Below are 16,485 nucleotides of genomic sequence, written 5' to 3' on the forward strand. Positions count from 1 at the left end.
ATATTAATTGATATTTTGTAAGCCGTAAGATTATAATGTCAAGTGCTTCTTCTGTTCTATGTTGAATGACGATAGTTTATTATGATTACGATTACGCTTAAGTTAAAAATATGATTTCTGCTTTGTGTATAAGAAAAACGAAACAAAACAAACAGTGTATAAAGTTTTAGTTTAATAACAAAACAAAAAAAAAAAAAAAACGATTCTTCTTCCAAAATAAAAAACCCCAACAAATTGGCTGAATGAATGTACGTTTAGATATAGTCATAGGTTTGCGATATATGATAAAACAGGGGCAGTCGAAGATAGAGTCTAGCATCTAAGCCAACCGAATGATTCGAGAGTTAAAACAAAACAGAAACAAACTTATATAGTGTGTATATGTATATGAACTATTTTATGTCAAGCGACTACTTGTTGCAGTTGCAGAAAAAATCTAATAAAAATGAATAAATAAATAAATGCTATGTATACAACATATAAATATATATATATATATATATACATATATATAAATAATATATCTATATACACAAATTTAGTTTTCTGGTATTAATAAATTTTATTGTAGCTAAACGTTAAGAAAAATCTTCTTTATTGTTTTGTGTTCACTATTTCTTTCCCTTTTTGCCTCCCTTACCTTTTGGCGGAGGAGCAACGGGTTCCTCTACCACCTAAAAAATAATACATATATAAGATTAGCATATGCTGCATATAAATTAGATTTCCAGCGCTTACCGGTGGCTTGTTTGCCTCCTCCCGTTGGGCAAATATCTCCTGAACTTCAGCAATTTTTCGATGAAACATTGGTATCTGCTCTCGGTAGAATTTTAGATCGTCTACGGCCTTTGATAGCTTGTTGCGTGTTACTTTGATCTCGTTGTCGACTAGCTCCATACTTGTCTCATATGCCGATTCCGTTTCGCTAATACGCCGCTTATAATCCGATAGCTCCAAGTCGTAGGCCAGATAACAGAGCTCCCTAAAGTAGGTGAATTCCTTGGCACGATCCTTGTAAAAGTTAACCTCGTCCTCTATGGCCTGCAATTGAAGTTACTTATCAGATGTTCGAAAATAATACGCAGCTCTACCTTAATATCAAGTTCGTCACTCATGAGGGACTGTTCCATTGTTGTTTGGGCCCAATTGATGCGATATCGCGCCTCAATAGGCACCATAACTGAGATAATATTGAAAATGTATTACTTATATATGGAAGAATGATCGGCTCATTGCGGAGTGACGGTGCTTACAATCCATGTGGTTGATTCTTTTATTCAGTTCCTTGTGCCTGTAGCCGCCTGGATCGGCTGTACGCGGTGTTTTCTGCATTGCCTCAGCTAGCTGTGCTTGCCGATCCTCCTCCTCCTTCCGAGTGTTTGTCACCAGCTCCATAATATCCACTTGGGCATCTCTGTAGTATTCAGCTTATTAAGCTTTATATAACCAACTGTTTAGAGTGTGCGTTTACCTTATGAGATACAGCGAGTTATTGCAGATGTCCCCCTTGACCCTGAAATCATCGTAGAGTGCATCGACTAGTCGTATGATTTCCTTTAGATCCACGCGAAACTTGAAGCAGTCCATTTGACCCTTCAACTCCAGCTCAACATTATCCAAGTAGTTCTCGTTGCGTCGGTTAAAGCGCCTGAGGTAGTCCTCAATCGACCAGCTGAACATCCGAAGATTCCGATCCACATTCGTTTCGTGGCGCCACATATCCCGCACCACACTCATCCGATACCTGACGTCCGTCAGCAGACAGAGCACGGCAAAACAGCCGATCGCTTTGGCTATACTGCCGTAACGTAGCCTCAACAACTTATTGATGTCCAGCACACTGAGTCGCTCCTCTATCAGAGGTTTGATCGACTTTTTGATAGGGTAGGCCGTCACCCTAGCGTACTTATGATAGTCGCTCAACAGTTTTTCCTCCGCATTGAATGGAAATGAGCCGAACCCTAAGCGACTGTGCTGCCTTTTAGGAATGAAAAAATCGCCCTCCGACGGGATTCCCAATGATGGCAGCGGCACATCATAGGGCGCAAACAGTTTCTTAAGGAACGAATCTCGGCATTGATCGGGTGGAGCCTCTGGCAGTGGATATTCATCCTGGAGCTTTTTTAGCATATCCAACCGCTTCTGCTCATATTCACGGATTAATTTCCTACGGTTCAACATTGTGCTTCCTTGTACTTGTACTTAAAGCGTAACAAATACGGATTTTTTTTCTATTTTTCTTAAGCTGGAGTAGTTTGAAATGTATTTTGTGTTCCTGGGTGTATATAATGATGTTGTAAGTATAGTTGACTAAGTGTATTAGAATTATAAATATATGAGCTTGAGTTATAGAAAGATATACATAAATCACTTGCTGGCATCTAATTTAGAATTACGTACTATCAATCTATGATTTATCAATATATCTTTATTTATCCATACAGATAACTAGCTATCCGTCGATCTTTTAATTTATCTGGTAGAGATATAGAAATATACCTCTTTATCCATCTATCTGGTGGAGATATGGAGATATCTACCTCAATATCTATATTTCTATATAGCTATCAATTTGTGCATCTATTTATATGGTGTATACATACATATATGAACAAGTTGCTCAGAGATAAACTATAAGAGCTGGAGTCTTGAAAATAGTTCATTGGATTATTTAAGATATTATAGATATAAATGAAACCAGATATCAAATGCTTTGTCTTTTTTTTTCACTAAAACATTCTCCATCGCAGCGGGCCTTGCGTACAAGTTGTTTGGGTTTGGGTATTCCATGTTAGTTCGTTGACAAACGTACGATGTATAGACCGTGTTTAAAATCTAAAGTATTTGAAAAACAAACTCCATTTATGTGGTGCGGCAAGCAGGGCAGCGGTGCCGAATTGTTAGCACCCGAATCGATTGGCGACTGGTCTGTGGCGGATTGCGGGGATGCTGTCGATGATGACGATAATGAGCAGGTAACTTCAGTTAGAGTTCGAGTTTTAAGATGTTGGCTAGCCTAATTGCCGTTAGGCGCCCCACACAGCCATTGTTATTGTGGAGCCACGACAAATGCGCCTCTCAACGGCCAGCACCACCAGCAGCTCTAACAGCATCAGTATGAGTAACGGTATTGGTCTCAGTCATAATAATAATATTAATAATGTTAGTGGTGGTGGTGGGGGTGTGGGTGGTGCTGTTAGTGGTGGTGCTAGTGGTGTCGGTGGTGCCGGCAGCAGCAGCAATACCAGCATCGGCGGGCACGCGCCTGAGTGGTTTATGCTCCCACAGGCAGTGGATGTGAACAACGATGTGATGCGTCTGGTTAGCAGCCTCTCGACGGTGGTCCAGATCCTGACACGAATGACTAATGCGGCTGCCCAAGAGCTGCGCCAGCATCCCGAGCGGGAGGAAGGCTTCCAGGGCCTTCGGCTGTTGCTCAACTATGCTGATCAAATGTACACTACGCTCTTGCAGGTAACAACTCTTTAGAGTATATGAACCTACATATATTTATGAATCCTATAAATCCTATAAAACCTGTGCAGCCCCAGCCCTTGCCGCCGGAACGACCCGCCTCGTCAAATAGGAATGTTAGCGGGCAGTCGTATAATCTTTTCCATCATCTCTTCGAGCCGATGCTCGTCGCCCAGCCGGAGAGGATGGAGGATGTGTCACCGCGCCAATCGCAGCCAGTGGATCGATCACGTGCCTATCCTTATCGCGTTGTGGCCGTCGCGGCTAGTGCGACAGGTATTCCAGGTGGTACACCACCTGGACCGGAAGCAAGCGGACCAATTGCGCCAACATCGGCAATCGGCGCGAATGTGTATCAGATTCGAAATTGACATGGCAACAGCTTCACTGCAGCAATGCGGCTTAAATTGTTTGTGAATAAATTAATTGCATTGCAACTAACTGTTAAAGAGTTGACTCTATATGTATTTACAGCAACGTACAACCAGCACCCTGTGCTTTATTCTACAAAGATAGCGTTTGTGTCCTACTCCGATAGCATTTTGTTGCGCTCTCTCTATCCCACTCTTGCTCATTCTCACTCAACGACGGACAAAAGCTAACAGCACAATTGGAGAGACATGTAAATTACGACTTGTGCCCGTTGTCAGTTAATGTTAACAACATGCAACGGTAATTCAAGCACAGTTTCAGCAAAGGCAAACAAAGTGCACATAAGCATGTACTCACACATACACGCATATATACAGTCACTCACGCTCAATTAAAACATCGCCGTACTCCCACGCGCGCTCTCAGCAAGCAAACACAAATAAACGTGCGCGCACTCCCTCTCTCTCCCACTGTCTCACACTCATGCTCGCGCACTGCGTTAGCTGTTCTCTGCTCATGTGCTGCTGTGACGTAGGCGCCTGCTTGCGTTGGCAACGTCTCCGCTCACTCGCACACAAACACACAAACGCACACGAAATAGCTTTTGCTTGCGCTCAGCTGGCAACAGGCCGAACATCGCATCGTCGCTTGCTGCTGCTGCGTGCGCGCCTGTTCACTCGTATCGCGTAGAGGGACCTGCCTCAATGCTGCGCGTCACATTTTTTTCGTGCTTTGTTTAGGCGTCCGACCTTTCGCAACATACATAAAAATCAACTGTATTTTTTGCTCGTAGTATTTGATTATTATTATTTTTTTGCTTCTTCGGCGCTTGACAGTGGCCCATTTGAGACTGTAGGCGCCGCTTCGTCTTTCGGCGCCTGCGCAAGGCAAATTCGATTGGTTGGGCGCTGCTTTTGCAGCTTTGTAGCTTGCAGCTTGGCCACCATTTTTGATTTGGATTGCGCTGTAGCTGGTTATGAAGCACACAGAATGCGACTGCTGCTGGATGCTGTCGCACCTACGGTGGGATGCCCACCGTCCTTGTGAAGTGCCGTTAGTTAAGCAGCGGCGTGATCAAACAATTGGCATGGGTGGAGGACGCCAATGGGTGAAGGGGCTGTCATGTCACTTATTCGGCGAGCTTTTAGCCGTCGTCTACAACTGTAACTTTACGATGGCACGTATAACTGTACGCGTATACATATGTGTGTGTGCGTGTGTCGGTATTTGTGTGCATTGCTCATCTTTTATGTCGACTGGCTTTTGCTATCTTTTGATTGCTGTGCACTTGTTCGCCAAACCGCAGAGAGCGCTGGCATTGCCATCGGCAGCGGGCGTAACGGTAAACGACAAACAGCGTCACCAGCGTCGTCGACGGCACGACGGTCGCATCTGATAGACAGCTGTCTCCCGGTTACGTCAGTCAAAATGACGCATCGTGTTTTGGTAACAGGAAAGCATAAAAGCCAGCAGACGCAAACGGAGCTGGAGCGAGAGTCGCTGCCGCAACAAAAGAAAATCACCACAAAACAAAAGAACAAAGCGCACACAGCGACAGCGTCAGCGACACCAGCAGCGAGCAGCAAGCAACAAGCAGCGACGCGACGCAGCCAAACAAAAATTGTGCGCGAGACAACGTTTGGCGCCCACATTGAGCCACCCTCGCACTTTGGGGCCAAACTCTGGCAACTCTGGGCCAATAACCTTTGCGCAATTAGGCAAAGTGCAGTCGCGACTGGAAACTCTCCAAAGCGCAGAGCGAACTTCTCAGTCTCCTCCTTTGCACAGTCTAAATCTATGTGCGTACAAATTTAATTGCAGCACAGAAAGACCAATTAATTGAATGACTTTCAGATACCCACTATAAATGTGTGTTTGTTTAGGTATATATTTTCCCCCGCCTAAAAGTATAATTGAACAAATTTTATTTTATTTCAATTAAAATAAGAAATTATTCGCGAATGACTTGATTTGGGTTCTATTTTGCTAAAATTATAAATATGTACAAATGTCTGAATTTAAAAACAAGCCAGTATTATGCTACCTTTAGATGTTGAAACTAATTTATTCAATATATATATACATATTTATTATTATTTTGTTTTATAATTCAAATAAGAATATATTCTTCAAAAATTTATTTTTGAATTTTAATAATTTATCTTAATATATTAAATAAAATTTACGCTTTCTTCATCAACACGAGATAATATTCTAAATTCATTTTAATTGGTTTGCATTAACTACCCTATTCCATGTAAGCTGTGCAGGGTATAATTACATGCACTTGGGCAGAGCCCTGCAGAAACACCGAAGAAACACTGCAAAAACTACGACAACCACCGACGCCAACGCCAACGCTGGCAGCGGCGAAGGCAGCGAAAAAGTCAGCGGCAACGCCAACGCCAACGCCATCTGCCGTTTCTTTGCTGCTTTCACACAGAGCGATGGGTTTGGAGAGTGCGGCGCGCGTGTTGGAGAGCAGCTATGCAGCTCTGTGCGCCTGCTTCGATGCGGACAAAATTTGAGCAGATCCGCTCACAAAATAAGCTATGTGCATGCGGTGCTGGTGGTTGTGGTGGTGTTTGTGGTGGTGGCCTGTATGAGTAGGTTCCACAATCTGGCGTTCCAATAGCGACGCGACGCGATGCGATGCGATTCGTGTCGACTCCACTAAAAGCTGGGGATAGTGGTCCCATTCCAATTGGAAATTGGCTAGCATGCGAGCCCCACAAGTGACATGGGAAAAATCCCCAACTGGTATTTTGAGCAGGCGCACAGCTCGCTCCAGCAGCTGGCCAGCTAAAGAGTTCGCTCAATCTCACACAGAGCGAAAGAGACAGAAAGCTGTCTGCCCATGCCGATAAGAAAAGCAAAAGAGCAACAAACAAAAGTGAAAGACTGGCGAAGGGCTGGAGTGAACTGAAGTGCCACAGAGCCGATCGCCGATATGATAGTAAGAACTTCAATTGCTTTAACGATTCACTACAAATATAGAGAGAGACCGATAATAATTTGATTTTGTTTATTCTTTTGACATTTACAATGCTATTTCAGCATGACAAATATTCAATTAGATACAAATAATAATAAAATAAAACAAGTAAGAAAGCTCTAGTCGAGAGTGCCCGACTACGAGATCCCCTGAACCCTTCGAGCAATAGCTGTTTCAATCATTTTTCGCGTCTTTCTGCTTACACAAGACACACACACGCACACACACACACACACACACACACACACGCTTACACACACAGAGATACGGACGCACGCATAAACACGCATTGGCTGCAGTGGTGGCTTACTAAGGGAACTTAATTGTTCAATAACTTTTCTTGTGGATGTACTTTCTTCATGAAACTTTTAGATTATGATTATATCATAGATATGCATGTCTTTGCCAAAGCACAAGTCTCTAGTATTTGAAATACGCCTTTTACAAATGTGAGGGTGAGGGGGTGAATTAGGGGTGGGGGGTAAATTTTGACAAAAACCGAAATTGTATAAAATGCATATAAGTATACATTAAATTTGGAGACTCTAGCTTAAAAGATGTAGGAGATATAAATTTTTTACTGGGTTTCAATAACGTTTTTAATCGATAACAAAATAACGGGGCAATTTATCGATATTTAAAGCAAAATTCAATATGCGCGTGCTATACACGGACCTAGGAAAAAAAATTTCAAGTCTTTATCTCTTATATCTTCTGAGATCGACGCGCTCAAACATACGGACAGACGGACATACGGACAGACGGACAGGGCTAAATCAACTCAGCTCGTCGCCCTGATCAAGATTTCCCATTGAAAATGGGTTCAGGGTATAAATAGTAAACTAACAAATACAATTGAATGTAAAAAGATTATAAATGTATCATATATATGGAATATATATTTAATTTATACTTTAATTTATGCTTTTATTATTTTTACAAAGATTTTTTTTTTAAATTTATTTTTTGCAAATAAAAAATCAATTGAAAATGAAACAATTGGTAAAAGTATTACATTTATAGTTTTATTTGAAGTTTCTTATTTGTTATCAGATTTAAGTGAACCAAAGCTCCTATTTCTTTATGATAAGCAGTAATGACACTCTTATTTAAAATTCTATCTCACTTAAATCATTCGGGACTTACTTTTATAGTTCCTTCATCTATAAGCCGTTTTTTCGAGCTCGAAATAATTCCCCTCACCTGTGACGAATTCCTGTTGCTCGGCATTTCAAATTGTCTGATTTTCTGCTCTCCGATCTCTCTCCGTCTCCCACCCCCATCAATGTCTCTCTCCCTCCAATCCTCTATCGCACACTTTCTAAAGAGCACACACACACAGATCTATCCAAAGGCGGTTTTCAGGGGGCTGCGCTGCTCTCCAAAGGTTTCCGCTACTTAAGTCGGTGTGGACAAGCGGATCAGCTTAGTTGCTTTTTGGACCTCGTTCTGAGCAGTCTGTCCTCGATATTTATAGTTCTACCTTTGCTGGCCCTTCTTGTTGCTCTGTTGGTAACACCATGTGATGCTTGCTTTCGTGGAGGCCTGGATAAAAGCAGCTGCAGCGGGCCATTCAAAGTATTGATCACGAGCCCGGAGGTGCTCGACGCGGCCATTGACCTATTGGAGGAGGAATATGAGTTGGTGCCTGTGGGTGTGCCGCCCACACTTGCTGATATCATGGTGAAGATCCGCGGAGTCCATGGCGTCCTGTGGGCCGTAAATCAGACCCTCAATGCCACGGTTCTCGATGAGGCAGGACCCCAGCTAAAGGCCATCTCAACCATGACCCCTGGCACCGAATTTGTTGATCTTGAGGAGGTGAGTGGAACTTGGGATAAGCTATTGAATAATGTAAATGAATCTTGAGTAATGTATATATATGTATATGAATTATCCTTCGCTTGGCTTAGCGGTAAGTGGGACAATAATAGTGTGAACCTGTTGCTGGGCCAGGATGGTGTACGATTCGGTGGTTGGTCTGGCTTCCACATCGGTCAGGTGTTCTACACCTCACTAAGTCGGGTTCATAAGGATATCGAGCAAGTGTACAATGCCTAGCAAGTGGGATTCAATGAGCTGCTGGGTAAGAGCGATTTCGTGGTCATCACAGAACCACTCAAAGCTGGCGCACAGGGCGTCTTTAATGCCGACGCCTTCAACAAGATGAAGAATACGGCTGTACTAATCAACGTTGCAAACGGCAGTAAGTAGATTATTTATTATTATTTTTTATTTTTTTGTATTTTTTATTAAAAGTCTTTCGTTCATCCCTTTTTGATTTCTTGTTTTTTTAAACCCTGTTAATCAGACTGATCTGTACAAAGCGCTCAGTACGAATCGCATCTTTGTCGCTGGTCTCGATGTTTTCGATCCTGAACCACTGTCAATCGCTAGTGATCTGCTAAAACTCAACAATATCAAAAAGTCAATTTATCCCTTATATATATATCATATGTATGTATAGTTAGCTCAAGGCCTTCTTCTTTAAGTACAAGCATTTTAAGTTATGGTTTTATGCAACTTGAGGTCAACCGCTTCACTTTTATTTTAGTTCTTCTGTCCCACATTGGATCTGCCTCCCATCGCACTCGCTCCGACATGGCCACTATAGCCGCTCGAAATATTCTGAGCGGATTGGCGGGTGAGCCCATGCCCTCGCCGGCTTACTAGGAAACCTACGGGAATACTATGGGAGAATTGGAATGGAAAAATTATGGTAAATCTAGAAAGCCTGCAAAAAGAAGAAGAAGCAAGAAATTGTGTGAATAAACTAAAACTAATTTGTAATATATTGAGTTACTAGCCTCTCTTTCAGCATTTCAGACTTTTTCGAAATATCCTAAGCAAGGTTATGTCAGAATATAGGAAAATTGTTTACTTAGACATCTAGACATAAATGTTTTCCTCACGTAAACAACTAGAAAGTTTTAAATATATTCGCGGCTACGCGGCTCGACTCCATTTTGTCCCATTCCAATTAGAAATTGGCTAGCATGCGAGCGCCACAAGTGACATGGGAAAAAATCCCCAACTGGTATTTTGAGCAGGCGCGCAGCTCGTTTCAGCAGCTGGCCAGCTAAAGAGTTCGCTCAATCTCACACAGAGCGAAAGAGACAGAAAGCTGTCTGCCCATGCCGATAAGAAGCGAGCAAAGAAAACTAGATAAGCAAAAGAGCAACAAATTGCATTGCATTGGTAGAGCGAGATAAACAAAAGTGAAAGAGTGAAGTAGGGCTGGAAATGAAGTCAAATGTGTTAGACCCCATCGCTGAAAAGATAATCAGAGCTTCGATTGCTATAAACGCATTCAATTCACGTTAATCATAAAAGATTTTTATTTCACAATTGCTCATCGAAAAAAAAAAAAACGTTTATCAGCAATTAATAACTTGGTGCTGAGTATTGCCAAAGTTAGTAACTGTATAAAAAGGTAGCCTTTGATTATGTTTCCAATCAGTCGACCGGCGAACGTGCAGCTGTTAAGTTTCTCCGTTGCCAGCTGAGTAATAGTAGGTAAGTGGAATGGGAGAGCGACCGAGAGAGAGAGAGAGTGATTGAAGAGCACTTAAGAGCTTTCAGCAAGTTTTGCCGTAAGCTCTGTTGATATTTCAGTTGGAAATTAGGCAAGCAGCAGTTCAGTTAATTTTTTTCTTGTATTATTATTTTGCTGAGTGACGTATTATTTGTGGGTAAATTGAGCTCTTAGTGATCCAACGCAGAGAGAAAGAGAGGAATAGAGCGATTAGTGAACTAAAATGATTTGGTTTTATTTGCTCTTTTGCCATTTTCAATGCTAATTGAGTTATTTTTCTGGTATACAAGTTGTGAAATATTCTGAATATTAATAAACATTTTCTTAGTATAAAAATTATTTTAAAAAACATATTAAAAATATGTCAATATAAATAAAGCTATTTAATTTAACAATTGAAGATAAGTTCAAAGAAATAATAGAGTTTTATTAATTAAATCGGATTAAAAATAAATCGTAGTAAATACATTAATTTTCTTTGTAAACAAAAAAATTTTGCAATTATATTATAAAAAAATAAATTATAAATTGTATTATAAATTAAAGTTTTATATTATAATATTTATTATTATTATTATTATTATTTTTTTTTTGTCTTTAAAATCGGTTTATAGCATATGCGAGGAATCTATAAATAATTAGTTGACATTTCTACTTTATTTTTTTATTTTAGTTTTTTAAATATAAAATCAATGCATTTTCCCCAAAAATAAGAAACTATAGAATTGTTAGTAATATTAAAGTGATTATTCATTTGTAGTCTGTTTCGTTATACAATTTGAGTCAATCAAAGCTCCTTTTCTTATTGATAAGCATCACACAATTTATCAGCTCTATAATTTTCTCTTACTCAATAAATCATTTGGCATTTACCTTTAAAGTACCTTGACTATATGTCGTGATTCCAGTTAAAAATTAATTCCTGTACCCGTAATCAATTCCTGTTGCATTCTCTACTCTCCAATCTCTCTCTCTATCTCTCTCTCTATCTCCTGTAAACCGGTATTTGTTATAGGCGCTAAAGAGCACAGACATTCCCACACACACACTCACACCGATTCAGATCGAATCAGAGCTCACTTAGCATGCTAAACAGGTTCATAAGTTTATCGGCTCTCATTGCCAAAGGCAGCTGCGGCTTTCAGGGGCCTGGGCTGCTCTCCAAGAGGCAGTCGCTACTTAAGTCGGGGTGGGTAAGCGGCTCAGCTCAGTTACTTGCCGAACCTAGCTTTGAGCAGTATGCGTCCGATATTTAAAGTTCTGCCTCTGCTGGCATTTTTTGCTGCTCTGTTGCTAACACCCAGTGATGCTTCCCTTTTGCGCAGAGCCAAGAATAAGACAATGTCCGCCAAGTCATTCAAAGTGTTGATCACGCACCCGGAGGTGCCCCAATCGGGCATTGACCTGCTCAATGAGAACTGTGAGCTGGTGCGTGTGGAGAGTCTGCCGCCCAAGCGGTCCGAGTTGTTGCAGAAGATCCGCGGAGTCGATGGCATTCTGTGGGGTGGACACGAGGCTCTCAATGCCGAGGCATTGGATGCAGCGGGACCCCAGCTGAAGTCCATCTCAACCATGTCCGCTGGCATCGACTACGTCGATCTGGATGAAGTGAAGCGCCGCAAAATACCGCTGGGTCACACACCCACTGTGCTGGACAACGCTGTGGCCGATCTGGCTGTGGGTCTACTTATTGCAGCCGGTCGTCGCTTCCACGAGGGTCGCAAGAAGATCGAAACGTGAGTGGGACTTTCGATATGTTCTTGAATATTGTTAATGTGAATTATCCTTGGCTTGGCTTAGGGGTAACTGGGAGAACTATCATCTGAACTGGATGCTGGGCCAGGATGTGCGCGACTCGGTGGTTGGTTTCTACGGCTTTGGTGGCATTGGCCAGGCCATTGCCAAGCGTCTGTCTGGCTTCGATATCGATCAGGTGCTCTACACCACACGGCGTCGCATCGACAGGGAGACCGAAAAGGAGCTCAATGCCAAGAAAGTGGAATTCAATGAGCTGCTGGCTAAGAGTGATTTCGTGGTCATCGCTGCACCACTCACAGCTGCCACACAGGGCGTCTTCAATGCCACCGCCTTCAACAAGATGAAGAATACGGCTGTGCTGATCAACATTGCACGTGGCAGTAAGTGGAAGCTTTTATATTTTGTTTTGTTTAATTAATTATTTTTGCATTTATTTATATATTTATTTTTTTCCCTTCCATCAGAGATTGTTAATCAAAATGATCTGTACGATGCGCTCAGGTCGAACCGCATCTTTGCCGCTGGCCTCGATGTTGTCGATCCCGAACCACTGCCGCCCAATAGCAAGTTGCTAACACTCGACAATATCAGTAAGTGAATTTATCTCTATAAATATATAAGCTTTTTGTCAGTTAGCTCACTTATCTCTTACTCAACTCTTATCTACACTCGCTTTCTGTTTGTATTTTGTAGAGAGTTGTGTTGCTGTTTTAGTTTGTAAATTGATGGCCAAGGTTCTTTTTAGGTCATCTATAAACAATTTTGGGTTATCATCATACAAGTTTGTTGTTTATTTCGTCACTTAGAGCGCACCAAGCTTTATGTTTTCTATAGGTAGTAGTGAGTGGTAAAGGACGCCTTTTTGTGTATAACATATATAAATTCAAGTTAATGTTAGGCAGTATATCTTGTCAGCTTATCTTTTATGCAAGATATAGTCGAAAATTTTTGAAGTGAAAAGGTCAGGAAATTTTGTTTATAGTGAGGGTAACATTGCCAGCAATATACCTATATATTATAGTTCACATGGTTGATTAAGCACCTGTTACGTTTAGCTTGCAGCGAGGTTCCACTGTGATTCTTAGCAAATCGAGTAGTTTTCGAGCTTTTATTAACGCATACCTTGTTTGACTTATAGTTCCAGAAAAAAAAAAGAATTTTCTCCTCGAACTAGCTGCTGGCCTGAGTTGGGTTTCTTCTGTATAGTAGATTTAAGTACATGTCTCTTTATGCAACTCAAGGTCAACCGCTTCACTTCTATTTCAGTCATTCTGCCCCACATTGGATCTGCCACCAATCGCACTCGCTCCGACATGGCCACCATAGCCGCTCACAATGTGCTGCGCGGCTTGGCGGGTGAGCGCATGCTCTCGCCGGCTTACTAAGCTCTGGGAAAACTATAAAAGAATTATGGAAAAACTATGGGACGCTTTGAAGGTCTACGACGAGTTGTGCTATGCAAATTAATTGCAAACAATTGTGTGAAGAATTATGAACTCAACAAATTAAAAAGTAAACAGAAATTATTAATTATTATTGCATTATTAATCTTGTCTTACTATAGATATATAAAATTACCTTATCTCGGTCACCGATATTTGATTAATCCATCAATCAATCAATCAGACTTAAAGTTCTTGTTCATTCAGCTAACCAAAAACCAAGTTAGCAGATTGGGCTATCTACAATAGTATGTCACTAGCTGTAAATATAAAAAAAGATAGTTAACATACAAAAAATGTAGGTCAAATCAAGGTTATTATTTGACAAGCTCATATTTTTGTTAAAAACTCGTGTCTAATTATACTAGATAACTAAGCTCAATACATACATATGTACGTACATATGTTTATTTATACATATGTATATCATTTTCACTATATAAATATTGAAAGAATGAAAAGTGTAAATATTTGAGTCATGGAGATGTGTAACAAAATATATAATATTTTGTTTATGAAATCAGCCTCGAAACTGAACAGGAAGACCTACATATGTATTTCAATCATTCATATATTGTATGCTGATGGCATAATCTAACGAGAAATATGTGTTAGTTTGGAATTCAGTATATTACAATAAGAGAAATCTACTATTGGATACTGCATATATGTATGTAGAATACACATATATATATATATATATGTATATGCAGTATCCAATAGTAGATTTCTCTTGTCAAGGTTTTCATTTGAGCAGTCTGTCAATAAAACCTACATACATACATATGTATATGTTATTTCTCATTAAATCCAGGAAGCTAATTAGCAGCGATAGCAAGACTAGGAGTAAGGGTAGTAGATTAGTAAAGAGAAGGTAAGTGAAGTAGGAAACGAAACAGTAAACAGACAGAATTAGGCACAGGGAGGAAACGAGAGAGCAACAGCAATAGAGGAAGGTGCACGAAAGCTTGAAAACTTTGTATGGAGTTAGTTTTGTCTGAATTCTGAGTGTTTAGTTTACAAAGAGAAGCAACGCCAAACAGTGAGGCAGAAGAGAGTGGATAGAAGCTAGTGAAAGCTTGAGAGAAAAAAGCTCAAGCATTGTTTACGCTTCGCCACGCTTTAGTTTTTCTCTAAATACCGAGTGGCTCAGTTCACAATGAGCGTTTCGCGAGCGTTCAAAGTACTCGTCTCGCATCCACAGGTGCCGGTGGCGGCGCTGCAGTTGCTCCGCTCTCGCGGCGCCGAGACTATCATCTGCCAGAGTGTGCCGCCCAGCCGCGACGAGATACTGGAGAAGGTGGGCGGTGTCGATGCCATATACTGGGCACACTATCAGCCGCTGAATGCGGCCATTCTCGATGCAGCCGGGCCACAGCTGCGAGCTGTCAGCACCATGTCCTCGGGCATTGACTTTGCGGACGTGGAGGAATTCAAGCGTCGCCAGATTCCATTGGGCCATACGCCGGGCGTGGTGAAGAATTCGGTGGCAGATCTGGCCATTGGCCTGATGATTGCAGCTGGTCGACATTTTCATGCGGGTCGCAGAGACATTGAGACGTGAGTAGCAGCTGTGTGTGAAAGCTTTGTGCAAAGAGCTTTTGAGCTTTTTGCGGTCTGCCAACTTAGCATAAACTTTTGAATAGAGATCAAGAGTGAACGTTATTATAATTAGATGCAAACAGAAATAGCTGATATTAAATTGTTTTTTATACTTTATTTGATTTTAATTCTAAATCATTATGTTCCTTGTTTTATTTTTTATTTTTTATATCTATATTTTCAAATTTATTTATTTTATTATTTATTACTTATTTCCTATAAATTATAATTTAATTTGAATTCAATCTCTTACAGCTCTCAGTGGCTAACGGAGCAAATTGATTGGCGTATGGGCGTGGAGATTCGGGATTCAGTGGTTGGTTTCTTTGGCTTTGGTGGCATTAGCCAGGCCATAGCCAAGCGCTTGCAGTGCTGGGACGTGGACAAGATAATCTATACGACCCGGAATCGCAAAGAAAACGATATAGACTACAAGGCAGAGCACGTGCCCTTCGAACGTCTGTTGCAGGAAAGCGATTTTCTGGTGGTTGCTGCACCACTCACCAACGAAACGCGTGAGAGGTTCAATGCCAAGGCCTTTGCTCAAATGAAATGCAGCGCAGTGTTTGTCAATGTGGCCAGAGGAGGTGAGTATTAAATATATATAAATGATATAATATATATCTCTAATATAACATATATTTATATGATATATATTTCATTGCAGGTCTGGTTAATCAGGTTGATTTGCATAAGGCCTTGAGCAGTGGACAAATCTTTGCTGCGGGTCTAGATGTAACCACTCCAGAGCCCTTGCCTGCAGACAGCCCCATTCTTAAGCTGCCCAATTGTGGTGCGTTTTACTTGAAATTTATTTAAATAAAATCTATGCTAAGCCAATTTCTCTTGCAGTGGTTCTGCCCCACCTGGGCACGCAGACCATGAAGACAACCATTGAAATGAGTCTCCTGGCAGCGAATAATATTATAAATGCTATCGAGGATAAGCCCATGGTTAGCCCAGCTTATTGAACTGAGCCGAATCGGCATATGAAAATTATGTAAGTGCAAGTGTTAAAATTAAAACACAATTTGGGAATATTTGTAATTGTTAAATGTAAAAATTCTGGAATCTGTGATTCCAATAGATAATCCAAAGACTTGAAATAAATAAGAAATAAAAATAAAAGGAGTAGCTAATAATAATTGAAAGCATCAATGGACCTTGATAAAATCTTAAATCTTTCGCAAATAACTGACATTAAAAGTCACTCTTTTGGAACTTTTAAGAACTTTCAAAAAGAAGGCAAATATGCCAAAGTCTTACCAATTTTACTTGATCTCTTGCGTTACTTTCTAAATAAATTT

General features: G+C 40.9%; 4 protein-coding genes and 1 long non-coding RNA gene across 8 annotated transcripts; 4 read left to right on the plus strand and 1 right to left on the minus strand.

Moving 5' to 3' along the window:
• Positions 1–172: 172 nt before the first annotated feature.
• On the minus strand, positions 173–2,373 carry LOC108610111 (uncharacterized). The gene is made up of 5 exons (XM_018001969.2): positions 1,472–2,373; positions 1,254–1,414; positions 1,092–1,180; positions 739–1,041; positions 173–674 (listed from the first exon to the last, which is right to left on the minus strand). Exons 1-5 carry the CDS (start codon positions 2,179–2,181, stop codon positions 612–614), a joined length of 1,326 nt encoding a protein of 441 aa, XP_017857458.1. The 5' UTR covers positions 2,182–2,373; the 3' UTR covers positions 173–611.
• A 370-nt stretch (positions 2,374–2,743) lies between these two features.
• LOC108610116 (uncharacterized) lies at positions 2,744–3,923 on the plus strand. The gene is made up of 3 exons (XM_018001976.2): positions 2,744–2,975; positions 3,031–3,474; positions 3,546–3,923. The coding sequence occupies exons 1-3, from the start codon at positions 2,814–2,816 to the stop codon at positions 3,843–3,845; spliced, it is 906 nt and encodes a 301-aa protein (XP_017857465.1). The 5' UTR covers positions 2,744–2,813; the 3' UTR covers positions 3,846–3,923.
• Positions 3,924–8,056: 4,133 nt separating this feature from the next.
• Positions 8,057–10,072, plus strand: LOC108609620 (uncharacterized). The gene is made up of 3 exons (XR_016268871.1): positions 8,057–8,662; positions 8,755–9,047; positions 9,153–10,072. It is a non-coding gene; the product is annotated as an uncharacterized LOC108609620 (long non-coding RNA).
• Positions 10,073–10,218: 146 nt separating this feature from the next.
• Positions 10,219–13,664, plus strand: LOC108610112 (glyoxylate reductase/hydroxypyruvate reductase-like). 4 transcript variants are annotated; one of them, XM_018001971.2, is made up of 5 exons: positions 10,219–10,357; positions 11,702–12,112; positions 12,177–12,514; positions 12,599–12,724; positions 13,401–13,664. In XM_018001971.2, exons 2-5 carry the CDS (start codon positions 11,718–11,720, stop codon positions 13,517–13,519), a joined length of 978 nt encoding a protein of 325 aa, XP_017857460.1. In that variant the 5' UTR covers positions 10,219–10,357; positions 11,702–11,717; the 3' UTR covers positions 13,520–13,664. The 4 variants fall into 4 exon arrangements, with proteins under 4 accessions (XP_017857460.1, XP_089319474.1, XP_089319473.1 ...); XM_089463348.1 differs by having other exon boundaries at positions 10,298–10,353; XM_089463347.1 differs by lacking the exon at positions 10,219–10,357 and adding an exon at positions 10,472–10,533.
• Positions 13,665–14,694: 1,030 nt separating this feature from the next.
• On the plus strand, positions 14,695–16,309 carry LOC108610114 (glyoxylate reductase/hydroxypyruvate reductase). The gene is made up of 4 exons (XM_018001974.2): positions 14,695–15,136; positions 15,434–15,765; positions 15,846–15,971; positions 16,031–16,309. Exons 1-4 carry the CDS (start codon positions 14,736–14,738, stop codon positions 16,147–16,149), a joined length of 978 nt encoding a protein of 325 aa, XP_017857463.1. The 5' UTR covers positions 14,695–14,735; the 3' UTR covers positions 16,150–16,309.
• The last annotated feature ends 176 nt before the right edge of the window (positions 16,310–16,485 follow it).

This window comes from Drosophila arizonae, chromosome 3 (genome assembly GCF_054131065.1).
Source record: "Drosophila arizonae isolate 15081-1271.41 chromosome 3, UAZ_ARI_1.0, whole genome shotgun sequence".
Lineage (NCBI taxonomy): Eukaryota > Metazoa > Arthropoda > Insecta > Diptera > Drosophilidae > Drosophila > Drosophila arizonae.